The sequence below is a fragment of the Oncorhynchus keta genome, chromosome 25, assembly GCF_023373465.1.
Source record: "Oncorhynchus keta strain PuntledgeMale-10-30-2019 chromosome 25, Oket_V2, whole genome shotgun sequence".
NCBI lineage: Eukaryota > Metazoa > Chordata > Actinopteri > Salmoniformes > Salmonidae > Oncorhynchus > Oncorhynchus keta.
This window is the reverse complement of record NC_068445.1, coordinates 23991291-24013662: the sequence shown is the minus strand read 5'-3', so window position 1 is coordinate 24013662 and position 22372 is coordinate 23991291. Positions and strand designations below refer to the sequence as shown.

General features: G+C 41.5%; 1 protein-coding gene and 2 long non-coding RNA genes across 5 annotated transcripts; 1 reads left to right on the top strand and 2 right to left on the bottom strand.

Moving 5' to 3' along the window:
- Positions 1 to 117: 117 nt before the first annotated feature.
- Positions 118 to 5145, bottom strand: LOC118371601 (uncharacterized). Its single transcript, XR_004823035.2, has 10 exons — positions 5001 to 5145; positions 4784 to 4842; positions 4608 to 4641; positions 4101 to 4134; positions 3886 to 3938; positions 3707 to 3779; positions 3377 to 3511; positions 3081 to 3167; positions 2755 to 2816; positions 118 to 252 (listed from the first exon to the last, which is right to left on the bottom strand). It is a non-coding gene; the product is annotated as an uncharacterized LOC118371601 (long non-coding RNA).
- A 934-nt stretch (positions 5146 to 6079) lies between these two features.
- On the top strand, positions 6080 to 8606 carry LOC127911702 (uncharacterized). The gene is made up of 3 exons (XR_008078984.1): positions 6080 to 6463; positions 7958 to 8083; positions 8210 to 8606. It is a non-coding gene; the product is annotated as an uncharacterized LOC127911702 (long non-coding RNA).
- Positions 8607 to 9096: 490 nt separating this feature from the next.
- enkd1 (enkurin domain containing 1) lies at positions 9097 to 13152 on the bottom strand. Of its 3 annotated transcripts, none has more exons than XM_035757134.2 (8): positions 12988 to 13152; positions 12123 to 12223; positions 11804 to 12028; positions 11398 to 11570; positions 10993 to 11178; positions 10662 to 10795; positions 10334 to 10470; positions 9097 to 10129 (listed from the first exon to the last, which is right to left on the bottom strand). In XM_035757134.2, exons 2-8 carry the CDS (start codon positions 12205 to 12207, stop codon positions 9969 to 9971), a joined length of 1101 nt encoding a protein of 366 aa, XP_035613027.2. In that variant the 5' UTR covers positions 12208 to 12223; positions 12988 to 13152; the 3' UTR covers positions 9097 to 9968. The 3 variants fall into 3 exon arrangements, with proteins under 3 accessions (XP_035613027.2, XP_035613026.2, XP_035613028.2); XM_035757133.2 differs by lacking the exon at positions 12988 to 13152 and adding an exon at positions 12555 to 12856; XM_035757135.2 differs by lacking the exon at positions 12988 to 13152 and adding an exon at positions 12689 to 12856.
- Between the last annotated feature and the right edge of the window lie 9220 nt (positions 13153 to 22372).

Sequence of the window (22372 nt, the reverse complement as noted above, 5' to 3'; positions counted from 1 at the left end):
CATGTAAGCAATATGAGTTTCCTCAGCTTACACCCATCCGGACCTTTCAGAACCAAACATAAAAGTCTAACAGCAGAGGCGGTTGATTTTGGACTGCTGATATGTGACTTACCAGTGACCTTCACTGGCTAGATGGTGTACTCATTGAGGGTGAAGCCTTTCTCCAGAGCGGGAGTTCTCATGTTCTTATTGAAGATGTCACTGACAGTGAAATACAGCACACCACAGTAATACAGGCCCTTAGGAATTAACCTGCAGTAAGATAAGGGAAATTATGTTTCTGTTAGAACAAGGTTATAGCGACACCATCATTAAGTTTGACAACACAATGTTGGATAGGCCTGACCACCGACGACGATGAGACAGCCTATAGGGAGGATGTCAGAGACCTGGCACTATGGTGCCAGAACAACAATCTCTCCCTCAACGTCAGCAAGACAATGGTGCTGATCATGGACAACAGGAAAAGGCAGCCCGAGCATACCCCCATTCACATCGACAGGGATGTAGTTGAGAGTCGAGAGCTTCAAGTTCCTTCCAGTCTTGATCACTAAGGATCTATCATGGTCCACACACACCAACACAGTTGTGAAGAGGGCACGACAGCGCCTCTTCCCCCTCAGGAGGCTAAAAAGATGTGGCATGGGCCTACAGATCCTCAAAACGTTCTACAGCTGCACCATTGAGAGCATCTTGACTGGTTGCATCATCGCTTGGTACTGCTTGACATCCGACCGCAAAGGCGATACAGGGTGTAGTGCGTCCACCCCACTACATCACTGGGGATGAACTTCCTGCCATCTAGGACCTCTTTATCGGGCGGTGTCAAGAGGACGGCCCTAAAAAAAAAATGTTTTAATTGCCTCCGGCCACCCAAGTCATAAACTGTTCTCTCTGCTACCTCATAGTGGTACCGATGCAAGTCTGGAACGAGTCCTCAGTCTGGAACCAACAGGACACTTAACAGCTTCTACCCCTAAGCCTGCTAAATAGTTGGTAGCTATTTGGTTAACTCAAACTATCAAACTATCTGCATTGACCCTTTTTTTTGCTGTTTAGTATCTGTCACTTTATTCCTAGTTCTATGTGCATACAGTACCAGTCAAGAGTTTGGACACACCTACTCATTCAAGGGTTTTTCTTTATTTTTTACTATTTTCTACATTGTATAATAGTAGTGAAGACATCAAAACTATGAAATAACACATATGGAATCATGTAGTAACCCAAAAACTGTGAAACAAATTCAAATATATTTTATATTAGAGATTATTCAAAGTAGCCACTCTTTGCCTTGATGACAGCTTTGCACACTCTTGGCATTCTCTCAACCAGCTTCACCTGGAATGCTTTTCCAACAGTCTTGAAGGAGTTCCCACATATGCTGAGCCCTCGTTGGCTGCTTTTCCTTCACTCTGCTTTCCAACTCATCCTAAAACATCTCAATTGGGGTGAGGTCGGATGATTGTGGAGGCCAGGTCATCTGATGAAGCACTCCATCACTCTCCTTCTTGGTCAAATATCCCTTACACAGCCTAGAGGTGTGTTGGGTCATTGTCCTGTTGAAAAACAAATGATAGACCCACTAAGCCCAAACCAGATGGGATGGCGTATTGCTGCAGAATGCTGTGGTCGCCATGCTGGTTAAGTGTGCATTAAATTCTAAATAAATCACTGACAGTGTCACCAGCAAAGCACCAACACACCTCCTACATGCTTCCCGGTGGGAACCACACATGCGGAGATAATCTGTTCACCTACTCTGTGTCTCACAAAGACACAGCAGTTGGAACCAAAAATCTCACATTTGGACTCATCAGAACAAAGGATAGATTTCCACCAGTCTAATGTCCATTGCACGTGTTTCTTGGCCCAAGCAAGTCTCTTCTTATTGGTGTCCTTTAGTAGTGGTTTCTATGCAGCATCTCAAGAATGAAGGCCTGATTCACACAGTCTCCTCTGAACAGTTGATGTTGAGATGTGTCTGTTACTTGAACTCTGTGAAGCATTTATTTGGGCTGCAATCTGAGGTGCAGTTAACTCTAATGAACTTATCCTCTGCAGCAGAGGTAACTCTGGGTCTTCCTTTCCTGTGGCGGTCCTCATGACAGTAAGTATCATTATAGCGCTTGATGGTTTGAGACTGCACTTGAATTTTCCAGATTGACTGACCATCATGTCTTAAAAAGTAATGATGGACAGCCGTTTCTCTTTGCTTATTTGAGCTGTTCTTCCCATAATATGGACTATCTTCTGTATACCACCCCTAGATTTGTTTAGCACTTTTTTTGGTTGCTACATGATTCCATATGTGATATTTCATAGTTTATGTCTTCACTATTATTCTACAATGTAGAAAATAGTAAAAAATAAATAAACTCTTGAATGAGTACGTCTGTCCAAACTTTTGACTGGTACTGTATCTACCTCAATTACCTCGTACTCCTCCACATCGACTTAGTACTGGTACCCTGTGTATGTAGCCAAGTTATCATTAATAATTTTGTCTTTATTACTACAGCTTTTACTTTTCTATTATTTCTCTATTTTCATTCGATTTGCATTGTTGGGAGGGCCTGTAAGTAAGCATTTCACTGTTAGTCTACACCTGTTGTTTACGAAGCATGTGACATAGATATAATGGGAGATAGAGCACTTTCAACAACATGTCATTCTGTCTGACCTTCCTCAGGTAACGGAGTCATCAGAACAACATGTGATGAGGTTCGTTTAACTAGCTAACTTGATACCCACCTGATATCAATGTGCCTGTGAAGATATTCCTCTTCATCATTTTGCTGCAGCTGGCAGACTCCCTAGAGACAGCAACCATCAAATCAACGACCAGGTCGTCGACCATGTAAAATAAAGGTTGAATAGATAAACATTCTGACTAATGTGACTAGAGAAGCAGTGAGCCATGTACTTGAACAGTTGCTTCCAATTTAGTTAAGTGAATGCAGTACAGACCCTTGCTGCAAAAATTACATTACAAATCAAAACATCTTAGTTAATTTCACTGTTAAAGAAACAGATAACGCAATATTCCCTGCAGCTAGCTAGCCACACACAGCCCTCACCATGAATTTGGTGTATTTTTTGGACAGTGTGTCTGTAATGAACACAATGGACTCAAAATGTTCAACCACAGCATGGAGAAGTTTGGGCTTGAAAAGGAAGAACAAAGAAAGGATGGGATGAGCATATGAAAGTCATAAGAGATCATCTTCTGTTGAATGCAATGCCCTTGGGTGGTCATGAATGCATGCAGTAAACCAAAGCATGAAGACATACATGGCAAATAAGAAGAATATATTTGGACTGGTGAACTGTAAAGCACTTAAATGGAGATTGCACTTACCCAATGTCCACTTACCTTAGTGTATATTAATCATTACAGTACCAAAGCAGCAGTAGGCATTGTGGAGTTTGGTGGTCACCTGTTTCTCATCCATAGAGGTGTAGTTTGGGTGCGTCAGCAAGATCTCAATATCCCCACTGGATTCAGCACCTGCAGAAGAGAATGCAGGAACAGATAAATAATTAGGAAATTACCCAAAACATAAAATAATCTAGTTTATAAAAACAACATTTTCCTTTCCACTGCAATCACTTCCTTGATCATACATGAAACATGCACATCTAAACAGTACAGAGTTATTAATACTAAAAACCACCAAGTACACCACTACATGTCAGGACTCACTTCTCCTGTAGCTTCCACAGATGGTCCTGATGTACTCAGCATCCAGCAACTCCAGCTCCTGCAAAATGAATGTCTGGACAAACACACAAAACGTGTAAGACAGTAGTAACAGTAAATAAACTCCATTCTAACCACTTTAAAAAAATGTAATAGAAAATATTCACAACAGCAAATATCACCCGCCACAATCATCTCAACTCGTGGAATCCTCTTCTCAAACTCCTCAAAGTACCTGCAGCAGACACAGAGCAGCGTCACACACACGCGACCAAGCATGCACAGGAAACTTCAATTGGAATGTATGAGACATCAACCATTGATGGTCATAAAACATTAGCAAAACACTTACATTGGTGCAGGCAGAGTGATCAACTGACAGAAAATTCACACTTACTGATGATTGAGCATGTGTTAAATTTTCTTCAGATCTAAAAGCACAACAGTGTTAATATACAGTGAGCTCCAAAAGTATTGGGACAGTGACAAATTCTTTGTTTTGTCTGTGCACTCCAGCCAGCACTTTGGATTTTAAATGATACAATGACTGAGGTTAAAGTGCAGACTGTCAGCTTTAATATGAGATGAATCGATATGGAATAGAATATGTTACTAAACACTTCTACATTAATGTGGATGCTGCCATGATTACTGATAATCCTGAATGAATCTTGAATAATGCTGACTGAGCAAGTTAAGAGGCATAAATATCATTCCCCCCAAAAATGATAACATAAACTCCCGTTAATGTAATGGTGAAGGATTAGCATGTCTTGGGAATAGGATAGTTTGTATGGATGAAAATACCCTCATATTAAAGCTGACAGTCTGCACATTAACCTCAGTCATTGGATCATCTCAAATCCAAAGTGCTGTAAAAAGTAGCTTTAAAAGTTAAGCAAACCTTCCAGGGTCTTCACTTTCTGGCAGGAGCCGGACTGGAGGAGGAGGGAGAGTTAACTGGTTAGGTGTGTTCGATAAAGGCTGGAACAAAATCCTGTGGAACAGTAGTTTTCTGCAAGAAGGGCTCGAAAAAAAGGGGTCAGTAATTGGGTTTAACAAACAAAGCAGAAGACATACCCAATACCAGTAAATCTGGTAAGGAAGTTGATGGATGAGCTGGTGTCATCATTACGAATCTAGGAAGATAAACACAATCCATTGTGCATCAAACTGAGTGGAATTAACAATATAATTATCTTCTTTCGTTTATGCACTTTGCATTGTGGCCACATTGGACAAAGAAGTGACAGACTGCACCTTGCTTGAAGGATAATGTCATTCCTCAAACACTCACCTTTTCCAACTTCTTGAGTGTTCCTGTTTGTAAAAACTCATCTATCTTCTTAGTGATCTCTTTTCCAACTCTCTCCTATTTAAAATAGATGAATACAATAGAATGTATAACGGAAGTATAATGGTGTACTGTTATACCACTTTACTGGTGAGCATTGGCTGGCATCAGATTAGCCCTTGATCATGACTCTCAGTTCAATTACATTACCTTTAAGAGTCATTGGACGAAGGTGTCTTCCGTACAGAGGAGTTTTGTTAAGAGCCCTAACGCTCAGTCTGAACATTAACACGCATCGCTTGCAGTAGTCTTAGAAGCATAAGGACCTTATCTTTCATGAAGGCAAGATATATATTTTTTAACCAAAACGTTAAATTGATACACACCTTTATAGGTTTAGTGTTCCCACACTGCCATATCATCATTTTTCAGTGCATGTTTACGGAAGACAGAGCGACCACCTGTGCTAATTTGTTATCTTGCATGTGCCAAACACCTGTGTCTAACAGGAGAAAGCCTGCAGAAACGTGTTGTCACTGAAAAATGCATTTGGCTGCTGGTTAAAACAATGTACAGTAAGTACATATTTTGCATTTGTGAAATGATCTTTGTGATATGAAAGTAAAGGGCTTTATGTTTCTAAAACTATATCAGTTTTGAGAATCTATTTACGTTTACATGGAATACTTGGATGTTTTGGCTTCCAGTGCCAGTCTACCTCTGAAAATACAAGGAACGTCCTTGGACCTTAAGGAGTAATGGTGGGCTCATTAAGAGTACATCTTGGGCTAGCATCAGATGAGCTTTCAAGTCAATCAACTACAATCGATCACTGCTACAAACAGCACTGTACTGCTGTACTGTACTGCTGTGTCTGAGACAATTTTGATCTTCTGGGGGTACTTGGAGATCACTGAAGCTGCTTTCCTGAAAAACACTGTGCACAACACAGATAGTTATTCACTGTAATTGAGGGAGTAAACATGGGGCTGAAGGAGCCAGACAAATTACTTATTCAGATGCCTGTTGTGAAGGGACACTTGCATCCTTCACTACACTACTACCATGTCTTGCCTGTAGGCGTTGTACTTTTGGATAGCTCTGTTGACATTCCTCTCATAGTTGGCCAATTCTGGGAGTGTAAGAAACAAATATAGAATCATACTCACTCAGACTTCGCATATGGAAGAAACTAACAGAGAGTATTGGTTGGCTATTAGCCATGATCACCACAGAGGCTGACGTTTTACCTCACGTTAACAGGCTGTGCAAAGGGGGTTTCAATTACGTTTGGCACAGCACTTAAGAGCAAACAGGCTGCAGAGGCTGTTTTAGCTAGCTACATTACTTGCAAGAAAGTAAAATAAGAATACAACATACGTTTGAAAAAAGCTGGAATACAGAGATGAGTAAAAGGAAAGCGCCACAGGAATCCCCAAACGAGGGAATAACAGACTTTCTTCCAGGTAAGTCCAGGGGCGTGCTAGCTACTAGCTAATGACACCTGGCTAGAACATATGAATAGGTTGACGTTAGCTAGTTATAGTAGCTTCTTTTCTAGCTACCTTAATTTGCAAGCAATATGTTAAGCAGACTTTTTTATTTTACCTTTATTTAACTAGGCAAGTCAGTTAAGAACACATTCTTATTTTCAATGAGGACCGTATACTACTTATATATATTTTGCTCCTTTGCACCCCATTATTTTTATTTCTACATTGCACATTCTTCCATTGCAAAACTACCATTCCAGTGTTTTACTTGCTATATTGTATTTACTTTGCCACCATGGCCTTTTTTGCCTTTACCTCCCTTCTCACCTCATTTGCTCACATTGTATATAGACTTGTTTATACTGTATTATTGACTGCATGTTTGTTTTACTCCATGTGTAACTCTGTGTCGTTGTATGTGTCGAACTGCTTTGCTTTATCTTGGCCAGGTCGCAATTGTAAATGAGAACTTGTTCTCAACTTGCCTACCTGGTTAAATAAAGGTGAAATAAATAAGGGTCCTTATACTACTTATAAGACATTACTAGCGAGTATGTAAAACATGAATATAAACTTATTTCATTATTTAAAATACTAACCCCTAGTACTAGTTGTAGTCCTCGTAACGTTTAGTTAGCTAATAGCTGTGTGTATGTAACATAGTTAGAACCTCTGGGATATGTGGGACATCCCTCCTGGCCAAAAGCCAGTGAAAATGCAGAGCGACAAATTCTAATAAATTACTATAAAAATCAAACTTTCATGAAATCACACATGCAAGATACCAAATTAAAGCTACACTTGTTGTGAATCCAGCCAACATGTCAGATTTCAAAAAGGCTTTTCGGCGAAAGCAAACGGTGCTATTATCTGAGGATAGCACCCCAGTAAACAAAGACAGAAAAGCATATTTCAACCCTACAGGCGCGACACAAAAGGCAGAAATAAAGATATAATTCAGGCCTTACCTTTGACAAGCTTCTTTTGTTGGCACTACAATATGTCCCATAAACATCACAAATGGTCATTTTGTTCGATTAATTCCGTCTGTAAACTTTGACAAAACATTTCAAACTACTTTTGTAATACAACTTTAGGATTTTTTAAACTTAAATAATCGATCAAATTGAAGACTGGGTGATCTATGTCCAATACAGGAGGAAAACAAACTGTAGCTAGCTTTCAGGTCACGTGCCTCTATCAGAGTCCTCTTCACTCTCGCCTCGTTCTGAACTGTGTTACTTCTTCATTACACAAAGGAAAAACCTCAACCAATTTCTAAAGACTGTTGACAGTCTCCTGACCCCTCCTGTCTCAGCCTCCAGTATTTATGCTGCAGTAGTTTATGTCAGGGGGCTAGGGTCACTTTGTTATATCTGGAGTACTTCTCCTGTCCTATTCGGTGTCCTGTGTGAATCTAAGTGTGCGTTCTCTAATTCTCTCCTTCTTTCTTTCTCTCTCTCGGAGGACCTGAGCCCTAGGACCATGCCCCAGAACTACCTGACATGATGACTCCTTGCTGTCCCCAGTCCACCTGGCCATGCTGCTGCTCCAGTTTCAACTGTTCTACCTTACTATTATTCGACCATGCTGGTAATTTATGAACATTTGAACATCTTGGCCATGTTCTGTTATAATCTCCACCTGGCACAGCCAGAAGAGGACTGGCCACCCCACATATGCTCTCTCTAATTATCTCTTTCTTTCTCTCTCTCGGAGGACCTGAGCCCTAGGACCGTGCCCCAGGACTACCTGACATGATGACTCCTTGCTGTCCCCAGTCCACCTGACTGTGCTGCTGCTCCAGTTTCAACTGTTCTGCCTTATTATTATTATTCGACCATGCTGGTCATTTATGAACATTTGAACATCTTGGCCATGTTCTGTTATAATCTCCACCCGGCGCAGCCAGAAGAGGACTGGCCACCCCACATAGCCTGGCTCCTCTCTAGGTTTCTTCCTAGGTTTTGGCCTTTCTAGGGAGTTTTTCCTAGCCACCGTGCTTCTACACCTGCATTGCTTGCTGTTTGGGGTTTTAGGCTGGGTTTCTGTACAGCACTTTGAGATATCAGCTGATGTACGAAGGGCTATATAAATAAATTTGATTTGATTTTGATCCAGTGGAAGCGATAGGAACTGCAAGAAGGTCCCTTACAAATCTGGATTCCCAATGAAATTCCATTGAAAAGAGAGAGACCTTAAAGTCTGAATGGTTTGTCCTCGGGGTTTCGCCTGCCAAATAAGTTCTGTTATACTCAGACATGATTCAAACAATTTTAAAAACTTCAGAGTGTTTTCTATCCAAATCTACCAATTATATGCATATCTTATCTTCTGGGGATGAGTAGCAGGCAGTTTAATTTGGGCACGCTTTTCATCCAAAATTCCAAATGCTGCCCCCTATCCTAGAGAAGTTTTTAATACTAACAGGGGAGAGTAGACGAACAATGAACTCCACTACGGCGGAGCAGGGCGTGCGTGACACAACACCGAAATAGCAAGAGATAAATAGCCACTTTTGGTTGAAAGTAGACCAGTGAGCGGGTAGTATTATGCGAATATGGTACACAAAAAAAGGACTGAAAAATAGAGGTCGGACACAATTGTTTGAGTGCTATATAGAGGAGTCTCTGGTCCTCACATTCATATGACGAGGACCCATAAAACACCCTCAAAGTTTAATGAAATGCAAAACTAGAATTCAAGTACTACACACCTAATTACTTCATTACAGTCACAGTCAATAAATAGTAGTTTATGACAAATGCCAGACAATAAACCCACTTTGGATGTAACTGAGAAACATCACATTTATGCCAGTTCCAAGTTGATATGATTCTGAGTCAACTAAAATGGGCATTACACGCACCAATTACAGTGAAGGTATGTACATTCTATGCCAACAGAAGTGCTTGGTTTACAGTAGGGCTGCCTAATTGCCCTCCTAAGAAAAGTATCTGACTGACGTTCTCGATGCCGGTCTGTATCATCGATGCTCCTTCTGCTCAAGCTACTGCTACTGACTGCCTTTCCCAAATGCCTCTACATCTGAAGCTGTGAAAGATCAACCATGAACTGCCAGATCCCTACATTTGTTTTCAAAGCAAATGAGATTCTTGTTTGTAATGTAAAGTGCTAGATACAATAAATGTATTATTATTATTATAATACATTCAGTAGTAGGCCATTGGTAGTCAAGCACTAAAAAATGCAACCTGCTTAGTGTCACAGGAGAAATAAATCACTTCATTTTACAAATTCCCCTCTTTGTAAATTACGCTAATAATAGCTCTAGAGCTTAGGCTATTTCCCAGCAGCCTCAGACTGCAGGATCACGTTCAGTAGGCACATAAAGGAGAGAACAAAAAATAAGAAGAGCCTTCATGGAACAAGTTCAAATAGTGTCTCCCAGGCTTTCAGAATGTTTTCTCCCATGATCTTGCCTAGTGAATAAGATCCAGGCAGGCCTCATCTTGTGTTAAGAGTCAGTCTTGATGTAGACTTTGTCCCTGGAGAAGATCTTGATGGCCTCCTCCACCTCAGAGAGCCTGCGGTCCAGCTGCGCACGACGGGAACGGACACCCAGAGAGTCGGCCCTGACTGGAAGAGACAGCAGCTCACTCACCAGAGACCGATGGGCTGGAAGAATAGAGACAGAGAGCGAGACGAAAGAGAATGAATAAATAAGAGCATCCATCTTGGTCTGAAGGTTCAATATAAATACACAGTGTCTTTTCAATAGTAAATACCATTTATTTGAGCTGATGTATACATACTAAGCAACTTGAAAAATAATAGGTATAAGACAAATAATGTAAAAGTGTTTGTGGTAAAAAGACCTACTCTCTTTGAGTGACTCCAGGGTCTCCTGTCTCTCCCTCTCTGGCATCAGGGTGTGACCAGCTGGGATGGATGGATCAGGAATACTCATCCTCTTTTCCTCCTCCTCCCGTCGCCACTGTTCCTTCCGCTCCTCAAGGCTGATAGAGGGAGAGAGAGAATGATTCATAGTGTCAGAAAAAAGTATGCTTTGTTAACTATGAGGCAGATTTTATTGGATCTGGAGTGAAGATTTGCTACTTCCAGTGACTTCCACTTTTGAATGCAAGATAGACTTTTTGTTAAGTGCAGTTACAGAGGAGGATAATGTATATTGGTTCAGTGTACTTACTACTGAGGCACCTGTCCCTTGACGGCACTGGGCTGACTGTTCCTCAGGTTGGTCAATGACTGGGAGCGACGGAGGACTGTCTTCCCTGCAGCGTGTGCATTGTGGCTCACAAAGTCCACCATCCTACCCTGCACCTGCAACAGAAAATACTAATTAATTAAGTTTGCACATAATACCACATTTATTTTTGATATTGGTAATTGGTGAAAACAGACAGTGCAGCAATACACAGCTAAAATACACACTGATTGGAGGAATAGATGTTTACATTTCAGTTGGAGTCCATCCATTAATTCAGTCAGTCTGGGCTATTTTAATATGCCTATCTCACCTGTAAACTCGGTTTCTCTGTATGGTTTTGGGAGGCTGAGCGAGGTGAGGGGGACGGCGATGGGGCACAGCTTGGTCTTGGGGAGGGTGAGAGAGCACGCTTTAGTCTCGGGGGGCCAGCAGAGCCACAGATAGAATGTGCTTTTAAAAAGTTCTGACACTCCGGCTTCATAGGAGGGCTGGTCTCCTGCAGAAGGAAGAGAGAGGGAGCCATGTAGAATCGATCCCACATTATTACAAAAATAAAAATACCACGCTAATGGTGGTGCCCTGGTTTGTTATAGGAAGAAGGACCAGCATCCCTGGACATCCTTATAATTTGAACTAACTGGCACAGGTCTATGCTTGGTGTGGAATCCCCCAGTGCACTAAACAAAAGGGCTGCCTATCTCCCAGTCCCCCTCACCTGTAGCTGGGCCATGACCCTGGAGGGGATGTCCTGGTATTTAGGGGAGCTCCACAGGGCTTTGACCGGGACTGGACGGGAGTGTTCCCTCTGTGCCTCCTGCTCTTTGCAGCGTCTCTGGATCTCCCTCAGCCGACGCACATTCTCCTTTCCGTAGTCACGCACCAGCTGCTCTGTGGGACAAACAGAGAATACAGGAAATGAGAGAAAGGTAACACAGTCCCATATTGTTTCTGTTGAACCTTTTAAATGTATTTTCCTGTATAGTAAATGACATTGCATGCAATGTACTACAATGACAAACAGTCCTTCCACTACAACCACAAATGTGGCTTTGAATTTGGCAAGGAAAGTGGAAGATGGTGTTGACCTGTGGTTACCACGAAACAGTAGGCGTTGGACTTACTGTGCTTAGAGGGGTTGGGACTGAGGGAGACCCCCTCCAGTCTTAGCAGGGCCCCCACCACCCCTTTCTGGCCCCTCTCCAGAATGTGTGTGGCGTTAGGGCTGATGCGGGGGTGCCGAGGGGCACGGGCACTGTAGCAGCCTGGGTACAACACAGGGTCGGGGGCCAGGGGACCAGAGAGAAGGGCTGAGGCCCCATGAGCGTTCCCTTCCAGACGACCCCTGGCTGGGATAAGGAAGTACAGAAGACAGACACCATGTGACATGCTGTTTCAACAATTATTGGGATTTTAAAATGCTGTACATTTCAGCTATATTACCAGAGGCAGGACGTTTGTAGTATTCGGGGAAAAGGGAGGGATCTGGGGGTATGGGCCCAGATATCATGGAGGGACCCTCGCACATCACTGAACACCTGAAGCTGTTGCGAGACAGAGACCAAAGATATTCACAATTGGGCTAGCTACTCGAATAGGTTTTTCACTGAATTCACATTTCAGAAAGTAACGTGATCATTTAAGCAACAAATGTAATGCCAGTTAGAAAATACTGTTACACGCTGACCATGACCTACTGTTGCAAGTTTAGAGAAAAAGCCGTTGTTAGCGAACGTTAGCTAGCTAGCAAAAGATATCGATGCATTCATCGACGACTGATGATAACTAACGGTGACGTTACTGTAACTACAACTACAGCTAACATTCGCTAGCCTAAATAAACACAATGTTTTACAGTTTTCTGCCAAATATTACCTTTATAAAATACTCCAGACTTCAAACCAACTGTAGCTAGCACTAGCAGCCCAGTCAACACGCAGCAGTCAGTAATGACGCAGAGACAACAGTGTTAAAGACAAATCCCTCACCATGGCAACAATGTAACCTACCACAGATACAGCTATAACATCAAATACAGTACAATATAAAGATGGGCTAAAACTGCTTCTCCAATATAAATCCCGATCACACTTGTTGGCTAACTAAACTCATGCGCACAAATACTTCATCTGCTCTAACTGTCGTCTTGCATCGAACTGCGCGTGTGCACGCCGTGAAATCAAAGGCACTCCTTCAATATAAAGTTGTTTTTGAGGAATAATTTAAACGGTTCAGTTTGTCACTTTCACAAAGTCGGAGTAATAACATGTTCAGATACTTAAGACATTGGCTTGAATCTAGGTTGTACCTTTAGATTTCGAGAAAATTAACAACTAAGGAAGAGTCTTTCACTTGTCTCGTTGACTTCTCATTTCCCAAACCCCGGCCTGGTCTGTTCGGTCTCTTTCGCAATAATTTCCCGGAAGTCTTGCAATGTTGCGCCTCTGAGTTTAGAACCTCTGTGATAATACTGAGGACGACGACGATCTACCACAGAGCACCTGGATGTCCCCGACAAAGAGATGCTATTAAATTAACAAAGGGGCTATGTCATAATCCCCAAAAGTTCCATAATGGATACATTTTGGTCAAGGAGAAATCCAAAACCAGTATAATTGGAATGAATGGCAGTAGAGGCAAAGGTGATACATTTCCTGCGTTCACTTGTGCAGGAAAATACAAGACGTGATATATAAGAAATTGTGTAATTGAATAATATTAAACATAAAATATTGCTATATAATTAATCATAAATACAGTTTATACGGGTTTTATAAAACAATTATGTATAAATAGCCTCTAAAATATTTGTAAACAGACCATAAATGTCTCAGATGTTTTCTTGGAACGCTGTGAGTAATATTATGATACAATATCGTCAGCAGCAGCAGCTAGCACCAGCACAAAAAACAAGTGCCAAATACAAGTTTGGGGCAGTTTATGGAAAGGTTTGATATTAGAGATATTTGGAACAGTCCACTTCCACGAATACAAGTTTGGGGCAGTTTATGGAAAGGTTTGATATTAGAGATATTTGAAGAGTAACGTTTCCTAATGACAAGTCTTTCACTTGGAGTAATAAGGCACGTTCCAGATAAATGTTTGGATAAACAGGGTATTTCTGTTAACATCCTTGCCACTCCCCTTACTGATCATAGAGCTATTTATATTGACATTAAACTTTTTTATCTCTGATAATGGCATTGGCAGAGCATCCTACTGGAAGCTTAATAGCTCTATATTAAAACATGAGTTGGTCAAGATGGAGATAAACAATTTAATTACACACTTTTGGAACAACGCTATAACTGACAATTCACACAGTAATAATATGGAAAATAGGTTGGAAAATATTTAAGAAAATATGGGAGTTTTCTTGCCAAGACAAGGAGAGCTGAAGAAAGTGTAATTACAAACATCACCTCTCTCGTTCAAAAGCCTGTTGAAAGTGTCTCAGAGGAGGACACGTCTGTTCTGTTTGAGCTACAAAACAAGTTGGATGATATGTATAAACTGAAAGCAGAGGGAGCCTTTGTCAGATCTAGGAAGAAGTGGCTAGAGGGTGAACAAAATTCAGCTTCTTTTTTTCAGGTTAGAAAAATACCACTATAAAAATAATACGATTCAACAATTAAATATTAATGGTCTTATCACAGATGATCCCAATTTAATCTCTAACATTAGTTGCAATTTCTACAGGAATAGATATAGTTCTAAGTATTGTGAGGTTTCCTCAACTATTTTCTTTGACTCTCTGGGGGATGTGAAAACAATTGGGGAGGCTGAGAGGGAACAGTGTAATGACCGTATTATAGTTGAAGAGATAATGTATTCTATTGAACACCATAAAAATAATAAGTATATTGGGACTGATGGTATATCTGCTGAGTTTTACAAAACTTTTTTCTCAACAGTTAGCCCCATTTCTGTTGGAGGTCTTTTCTGAAAGCATTACGAATAATGCTCTCTCTCCCAGTTTGACTCAGTCTGATTACATTAATACCTAAGCCCCAGATAAATTTGCTTCTACTCAATAATTGGCGTCCAATCTGTCTGCTCAATAATGACTACAAAATATGAGCAAAAAGAATGAAGGCAGTATTGGACTCAATTATAGAAGAGACTCAATCTGGCTTCACGAGGAATAGACATATATCTAATAATATCCGACTGGTGTTAGACCTTATTGACTATTTTGATTTAATCTTCGAAGATAGTTTTTTGTCTTCTTAGACTTTTATAAAGCCTTCGATACAGTGGAACATGAGTTTCTATTTCTCTCCCTTGAGAAATTTGGTTTTGGGGAATTATTTTGTAGTACTATTAAAACTCTTCATATGAATGGGAACAGTTCGAATAAATTAAAGCATGGCACTTCTCCTAGATTTGATTTGAAAAGAGGAATTAGGCAAGGTCACCAAATTTCACCTTACCTCTTCCTGCTTTGCAACCCAACTTCTTACAAGTTCTGTTAAATCCAACAATATAAAAGGGATCTCTATTGCTGACAGAGATATTATCAGAAGTCAACTTGCAGATCACACAACCCTCTTTTTGAAAGATGCTGACCAGATTCCTAGAGCAGTCGATGTGATAAATATATTTTCCAAAGCATCTGGTCTTTGCCTAAACCTTAATAGGTGTGAATTGTTTGCTGTTAAAGTCTGTGTGATACCCTCTATATGGAATATTCCAGTCAAGGAAAAAGTAACATACCTTGGGATTACCATATCTAAGGATCAACAGAAAAGATGCTCATTACATTTTATACCTATTATTGAAAAAAACAAAAAGAAGTTGAACCATTGGTTGCGGAGGGATTTATCCTTGAAAGGTCGAGAATTGCTTTCTAAAGCTGAAGGTGTCTCCAGATTTACTTATGCAGCCCAGTCCCTATATCTTGACAACAAAATAGGTAAAGCTGTTGACCAGGTGCTTTTCAACTTCATCTGGAAAAATCACACACATTTATTAGGAAATCTGTCATTATGAACACATATGAATATGGTGGTCTCAAATGTTCGTACTTTGAATGATACTTTTAAGAGAAATTGGGCTAAATTATTTTAAAGAATCCAACTTCAATTTGGAATTTCATTCCTCATTATGTCTTCTCCCGTTTTGGTGACCTCAATTTTATGTTACTTTGTAACTATAACATTGATAAGATTCCTGCTAAATGATCTGCTTTTCATAGACTCATAGCATGGTCGTTAATATATAAACCATTTTTGTCACGCCTTGGTCTTAGTATTTTGTGTTTTCTTTATTATTTGTTCAGGCCAGGGTGTGACATGGGGTTATTGTATTGTCGTTTTGGGGTTTTTGTAGGCATTGGGATTGTGGTTGATTAGGGGTGTGTCTAGTATAGGCTTGGCTGCCTGAGGCGGTTCTCAGAGTCAGGTGATTCTTGTTGTCTCTGATGGGGAACCGTATTTAGGTAGCCTGGGTTTCACTTTGTATTTCGTGGGTGATTGTTCCTGTCTCTGTGTAGTTTCACTAGATAGGCTGTAATTAGGTTTCACGTTCAGTTTGTTGTTTTTGTATTTGTATAAGTATTTTTCATGTATCGCGATCTCTTCATTAAAGACATGAGTAACCACCACGCTGCATTTCGGTCCGACTCTCTTTCAACAAACGAAGAACGACGTTACAATTTTTCCCCGCATAGGTATTTCATTTGGAACAATAAGGACATAGTTTCGAAACAAGTCTCTTTTTTAAATAATCATAATAATAATCATATCCTGCTGGTGAGTCAACGTTTTAATGGAGAAGGATTGTTACTCAAATATGAAACATTTATCTCGTTACAATATTCCTGTAACACCTAGAGAGTTCGCCATAGTCTTTGATGCTATTCCATCTGGAACTCTTATGTTATGTAGAGGTGTAGCTGGACCTCACCTTTTTGACCTACCCTCGCTTAATCCAGTTGACTCTCCAATAGGGAAAATATGTTTCTCCTTGTTCCCTCAGAACAACAGATCTAAACGTGCTTTATTTCAAAGGGAAATTGTATCCATTCCTTATGTCACAAGTTACTGGAATACATTGGTCACTAATAGCTGTTGGAAAAAAGTCTGGTTATTACCACACAAATACTTGCTCAAGTATTTGATAACCTGCTAAATCGGCAGTGTTTCCTACTTACAAAGCATGTAGAGGTCTGTAATTTTTATCATATGTACACTTCAACTGTGAGACGGAATCGAAAACAAATATCCAGAAAATCACATTGTATGCTTTTTAAGTAATTCATTTGCATTTTATTGCATGGCATAAGTATTTGATACATCAGAAAAGCAGAACTTAGTATTTGGTACAGAAACCTTTGTTTGCAATTGTAGAGATCATACGTTTCCTGTAGTTCTTGACCAGGTTTGCACACACTGCAGCAGGGATTTTGGCCCACTCCTCCATACAGACCTTCTCCAGATCCTCCAGGTTTCGGGGCTGTCGCTGGGCAATACGGACTTTCAGCTCCCTCCAAAGATTTTCCATTGGGACCCATCTTCAATGCTCTTACCGAGGGAAGGAGGTTGTTGGTCAAGATCTTGCGATACATGGCCCGATCCATCCTCAACCTCAATATGGTGCAGTCGTCCTGTCCCCTTTGCAGAAAAGCATCCCCAAAGAATGATGTTTCCACCTCCATGCTTCACGGTTGGGATGGTGTTCTTGGGGTTGTACTCATCCTTCTTCTTCCTCCAAACACGACGAGTGGAGTTTAGACCAAAAAGCTATTTTTTTGTCTCATCAGACCACATTACCTTCTCCCATTCCTCCTCTGGATCATCCAGATGGTCATTGGCAAACTTCAGACGGGCCTGGACATGTGCTGGTTTGAGCAGGGGGACCTTGCGTGCGCTGCAGGATTTTAATCCATGACGGCGTAGTGTGTTACTAATGGTTTTCTTTGAGACTGTGGTCCCAGCTCTCTTCAGGTCATTGACCAGGTCCTGCGGTGTAGTTCTGGGCTGATCCCTCACCTTCCTCATGATCATTGATGCCCCACGAGGTAAGATCTTGCATGGAGCCCCAGATCGAGGGTGATTGACTGTCATCTTGAACTTCTTCCATTTTCTAATAATTGCGCCAACAGTTGTTGCCTTCTCACCAAGCTGCATGCCTATTGTCCTGTAGCACATCCCAGCCTTGTGCAGGTCTACAATTTTATCCCAGATGTCCTTACACAGCTCTCTGGTCTTGGCATTTGTGGAGAGGTTGGAGTCTGTTTGATTGAGTGTGTGGACAGGTGTCTTTTATACAGGTAACAGTGGAGAACAGGAAGGCTTCTTAAAGAGAAACTAACAGGTCTGTGAGAGCCGGAATTCTTACTGGTTGGTAAGTGATCAAATACTTATGTCATGCAATAAAATGCAAATTATTACTTAAAAATCATGCAATGTGATTTACTGGATTTACAGACCTCTACATGCTTTGGAAAACCTGCAAAATCGGCAGCGTATCAAATACTTGTTCTCCCCACTGTATATATGACGTTTGTGAAGCACAGTAATGTAAGACAAGCAAGAAACAAGGATGTGACTCTGTGTCTTAGCAGCATGCCTAAAACACATGCACATCTCATTTGCATAATGTAGGACCTAGGTGCATTCGTATCATAGATCAGAGAGGGGGCAGAAAGATATGGATTCTACCTCTCAAAGCACCAAAATATCAAGGGTTACACTATCCTCAACTGATTTGAGCCAGTTTATGGCGGTGGATTGACTGCATTGTTTGAATGGAATGTTGGCATATTGGCAGTTAATTTGGAAAATGAATAGAATCATTCCTCTAAAACTGTCTGGCTAGCTAGTTAACTCACATACAGCGCAGAACATTTCTTCACATAATATCTTATCACAGCAGTGGCAAACCATGGTTGACCATCTCCCTGACCAACATGGCTGACATTTGGACCATCGTAAGAAGGTTCATGTCCATTCTGTACAAAAAGATATATATAAACGTAGCATGTAAAGTGTTGGTTCCATGTCTCATGTGCTGAAATAATAGATCCCAGAAATTTTTCAAATGCACAAAAGCTTATTTCTCTCAAATGTTGTGCATAAACGTGTTTACACCCCTATTAGTGAGCATTTCTCCTTTGCCAAGATAATCCATCCACCTGACAGGTGTGGCATATGAAGAAACTGATTAACCAACATTATCATTACACAGGTGCACCTTGTGCCGGGGAAATTGAAGGCCTCTCTAAAATGTGCAGTTTTGTCACACAACACAATGCCACAGATGTCCCAAGTTTTGAGGGAGAGTGCAATTGGCATGCTGACTGCAGGAATGTCCACTAGAGCTGTTGAATGTTAATGCATTGAATGTTAATGTGTCTACCATAAGCACCCTCCATAGTTGTTTTAAAGAATTTGGCAGTAGGTCACACCAGCCTCACAACTGTAAACTACATGTTACCAGTACCTCGACATCCAGCAACTTCACCTGCGATATCATCTGAGACCACCCACCTAGACAGCTGATAAAACTGTGGGTTTCCACAACTGTAGAGTTTCTGCACAAACTTTCTGCAACCATCTCAGGGAAGCTCATCTGTGTGCTCGTCATCCTCACCAGGGTCTTGACCTGACTGCAGTTTGATGGACAGCATGTATGGTGGCATGTGGGCGAGCGGTTTGCTGATGTCAATGTTGTGAACAGTGCCCCATGGTGGTGGTGGGGTTATGGTATGGGCAGGCATAAGCTACGTACAATGAACACAATTGCATTTTATCAATGGCAATTTGAATGCACAGAGATACCGTGCCATTCATCCGCAGCCGTCAGCTAATGTTTCAACATGATAAAACATGGCCCCATGTCGCATGGATCTGTACACAGTTCCTGGAAGCTGAAAAAGTCACAGTTCTCCCATGGCCTACATACTCACTAAATATGTCACCCATTGAGAATGTTTGGGATGCCCTGAATCGATGTGTACGACAGCGTGTTCCAGTTATAGACAATATCCAGCAACTTTGGCATAGCCATTGAAGAAGAGTGTGACAACATTCCATAGGCCACAATCAACAGCCTGATCAACTCTATGTGAAGAAATGTGTCGTGCTGCATGAGGCAAATTGTGGTCACACCAGATACTGACTGGTTTTCTGATCCACTGCCCTACTTTTTTAAAGGTATCTGTCACCAACAGATGCATATCTGTATTCACAATCATGTGAAATCCATAGATTAGGGCTTAATGAATTTATATCAATTGACTGATTTCCTTATATGGACTGTAACTCAGTCAAATCTAGGGAATTTGTTGCATGTTGTGTTTTATTTTTGTTCAGTGTAGCATTCTAATTATGTTCCCTGACCTTGAGTGGATGTTGAACTAGATGCGGAATTTGAATAAAAATGCAAAGATTGTGCTTTTCAAAACTTACCCCAATCAAAAAATGTGGATTGATGGCAGCCTTGTTGGGAAATTGAAGGAGAAAGATGCTGCTTATTAAAACTTCTTATGGCTTGGGAGCAGTATTTCGACGTCTGGATGAGAAGCGTGCCCAAAGTAAACTGCTTGTTACTCAGGCCCAGAAGCTAGGATATACATATAATTGGTAGATTTGGGTAGAAAACACTCTAAAGTTTCCAAAACTGTTAGAATAATGTCTGTGAGTATAACAGAACAGGTGAAAACCTGAGGAAAATCCATCCAGGAAGTGGAATTTTGTTGATGTGGGTATTTTCAATTGAATGCCTATACAGTATCTAATGGGTTAGGACCCATATTGCAGTTCCCATGGCTTCCACTAGATGTCAACAGTCTTTAGACATTGTTTCAGGCTTGTTTTTTGAAAAATGAAGAAGAATGAGCCGACCGCCATGACAGATCCACAGACGAACCTCACGCACCTGGACAAAAGGAATGCATATGTGAGGATGCTGTTCATCCGCTATAGCTTGGCTTTCAATACCATAGTGCCCTCTAAGCTAATCACAACACAAAGATTACAACCCTGGGACTGAACTCCTATGTAACTGGGTCGTAGACTTCCTGACGGGCGGGCGGCCCTCAGGTGATGAAGGTAGGCAACATTACCTCCTCGACACTGATCCTCAACATGGGGGCCCCACAAGGGTGTGTCCTCAGTCCCCTCCTGTACTCCCTGTATACCCATGACAGCATGCCTCACACAGTTCCAACTCCATCATCAAGTTTGGTGACGTCACAACAGTAGTAGGCCTGATTACAAACAACAACAATACAGCCTACAGAGGAGGTAGGCACTCTGACGGTGCGGTGCCAGGTCAACAACCTCTCCCTTAACAAAACAAAGGAGCTGAATGTGGAATTCAGGAGGAACCAGGTTGGACACATCCCTATGCTCATCAATGGGGACGCTGCTGAAAAGGTCAAACCACCTGGACACCGTGGTGAAGAAGGCAAGGCAGAAACTTCAACCTAAGGAGGCCAAAAAAATGTGCCCTGTCCCCGAGGGCCCTTACAGTGTTCTACAGCAGTAACCAAATCATCATCAAGCTTTGATTAGTGCTAGGGCAAAACCCAAAATGTGCACCCGGGGGGCCCCAGGACCGAGTTTGGGAATCCCTGTTCTACAGGAGCACCATCGAGAGCATTATGTTGGGCTGCATCGCGGCCTGGTACAGCAACTCCACCGCCAATGACCGCAAGGCTCTACAGAGGGTGGTACGCTCAGACGAACGCACCATTGGGTGCTCACTGCCTGACCTTCAGGACAACTACAACACGCGGTGTCGCAGGAAGGCCAAGAAGATCATCATGGACCTCTTTAATCACTCAGACATGTGCAGGATAGAAGTATCATGGCAAAAACTGTCAGACTGGCCAATAGTTTATATCCCAGATCATCAGGATGCTGAATAGCCACTTTGAAGCTACCCACTCCTCCTGTCTCCCTCCTGCTCCCCAGACTTCATACCCACCTACCCGCCTGATTTAAAAAAAAGTTTCTGCCGTCCAGAGATGAGCCTTGGCTCCACACCACCAAATGACAACAGGAACTGTGATTTGCTTTCAGCTCTGGAGCTGGGCTGTCATTGAAAGTTGAAGATTCCAGGTGTCTGTGACGCCCGCTGTTTGGTGCGACGCAGACCCGGTGGAGAGCGTGGTTGAAACTGTCTGTACCACTGAGTTTTGATGCAGAGTCTTTACCAGATAAAGGTAGGATGTGTCAGTTATCCCATGAGAGCATTTGTCCTGAATGGGACAAATTAATTTTTATAGCCACGTGGTGCTATCGTGGTGATCATGTAACCTAATGAAACACATTTTTTCCAGTATTTGGGAGCACAGACTGTAGGCCTTTATATTAGGCATTTTGACTGCAGTATTAATGAATTCCCCTCTGTGGTAAGCTTGTTATGGCAATTTGCGTTGCACAACCTCATCACACAGAGGCTATATCCATATCAGTAAATGAGACAAAACAAAATATTGATTAAGTCTTGCCTATAACCTGCCCTGAGCGAAATAGCCAAGGGATCCCAAATGGGCAAGACTATCTATAGCCTATTCTTATTGCCAGATATGTTTTCCCTATCAGCCACTGCATGTATTTCTTCAAATATTTTGTACAATTTCTTTGAGAGGCTATATTTAGAGGCCTGTGAGCTAGGGTCTCTTTTGAAAGGTTTGGAAAACGGTTAGCTTGTTTTGTAGGCTACCTCTCTTTGCTCAATGA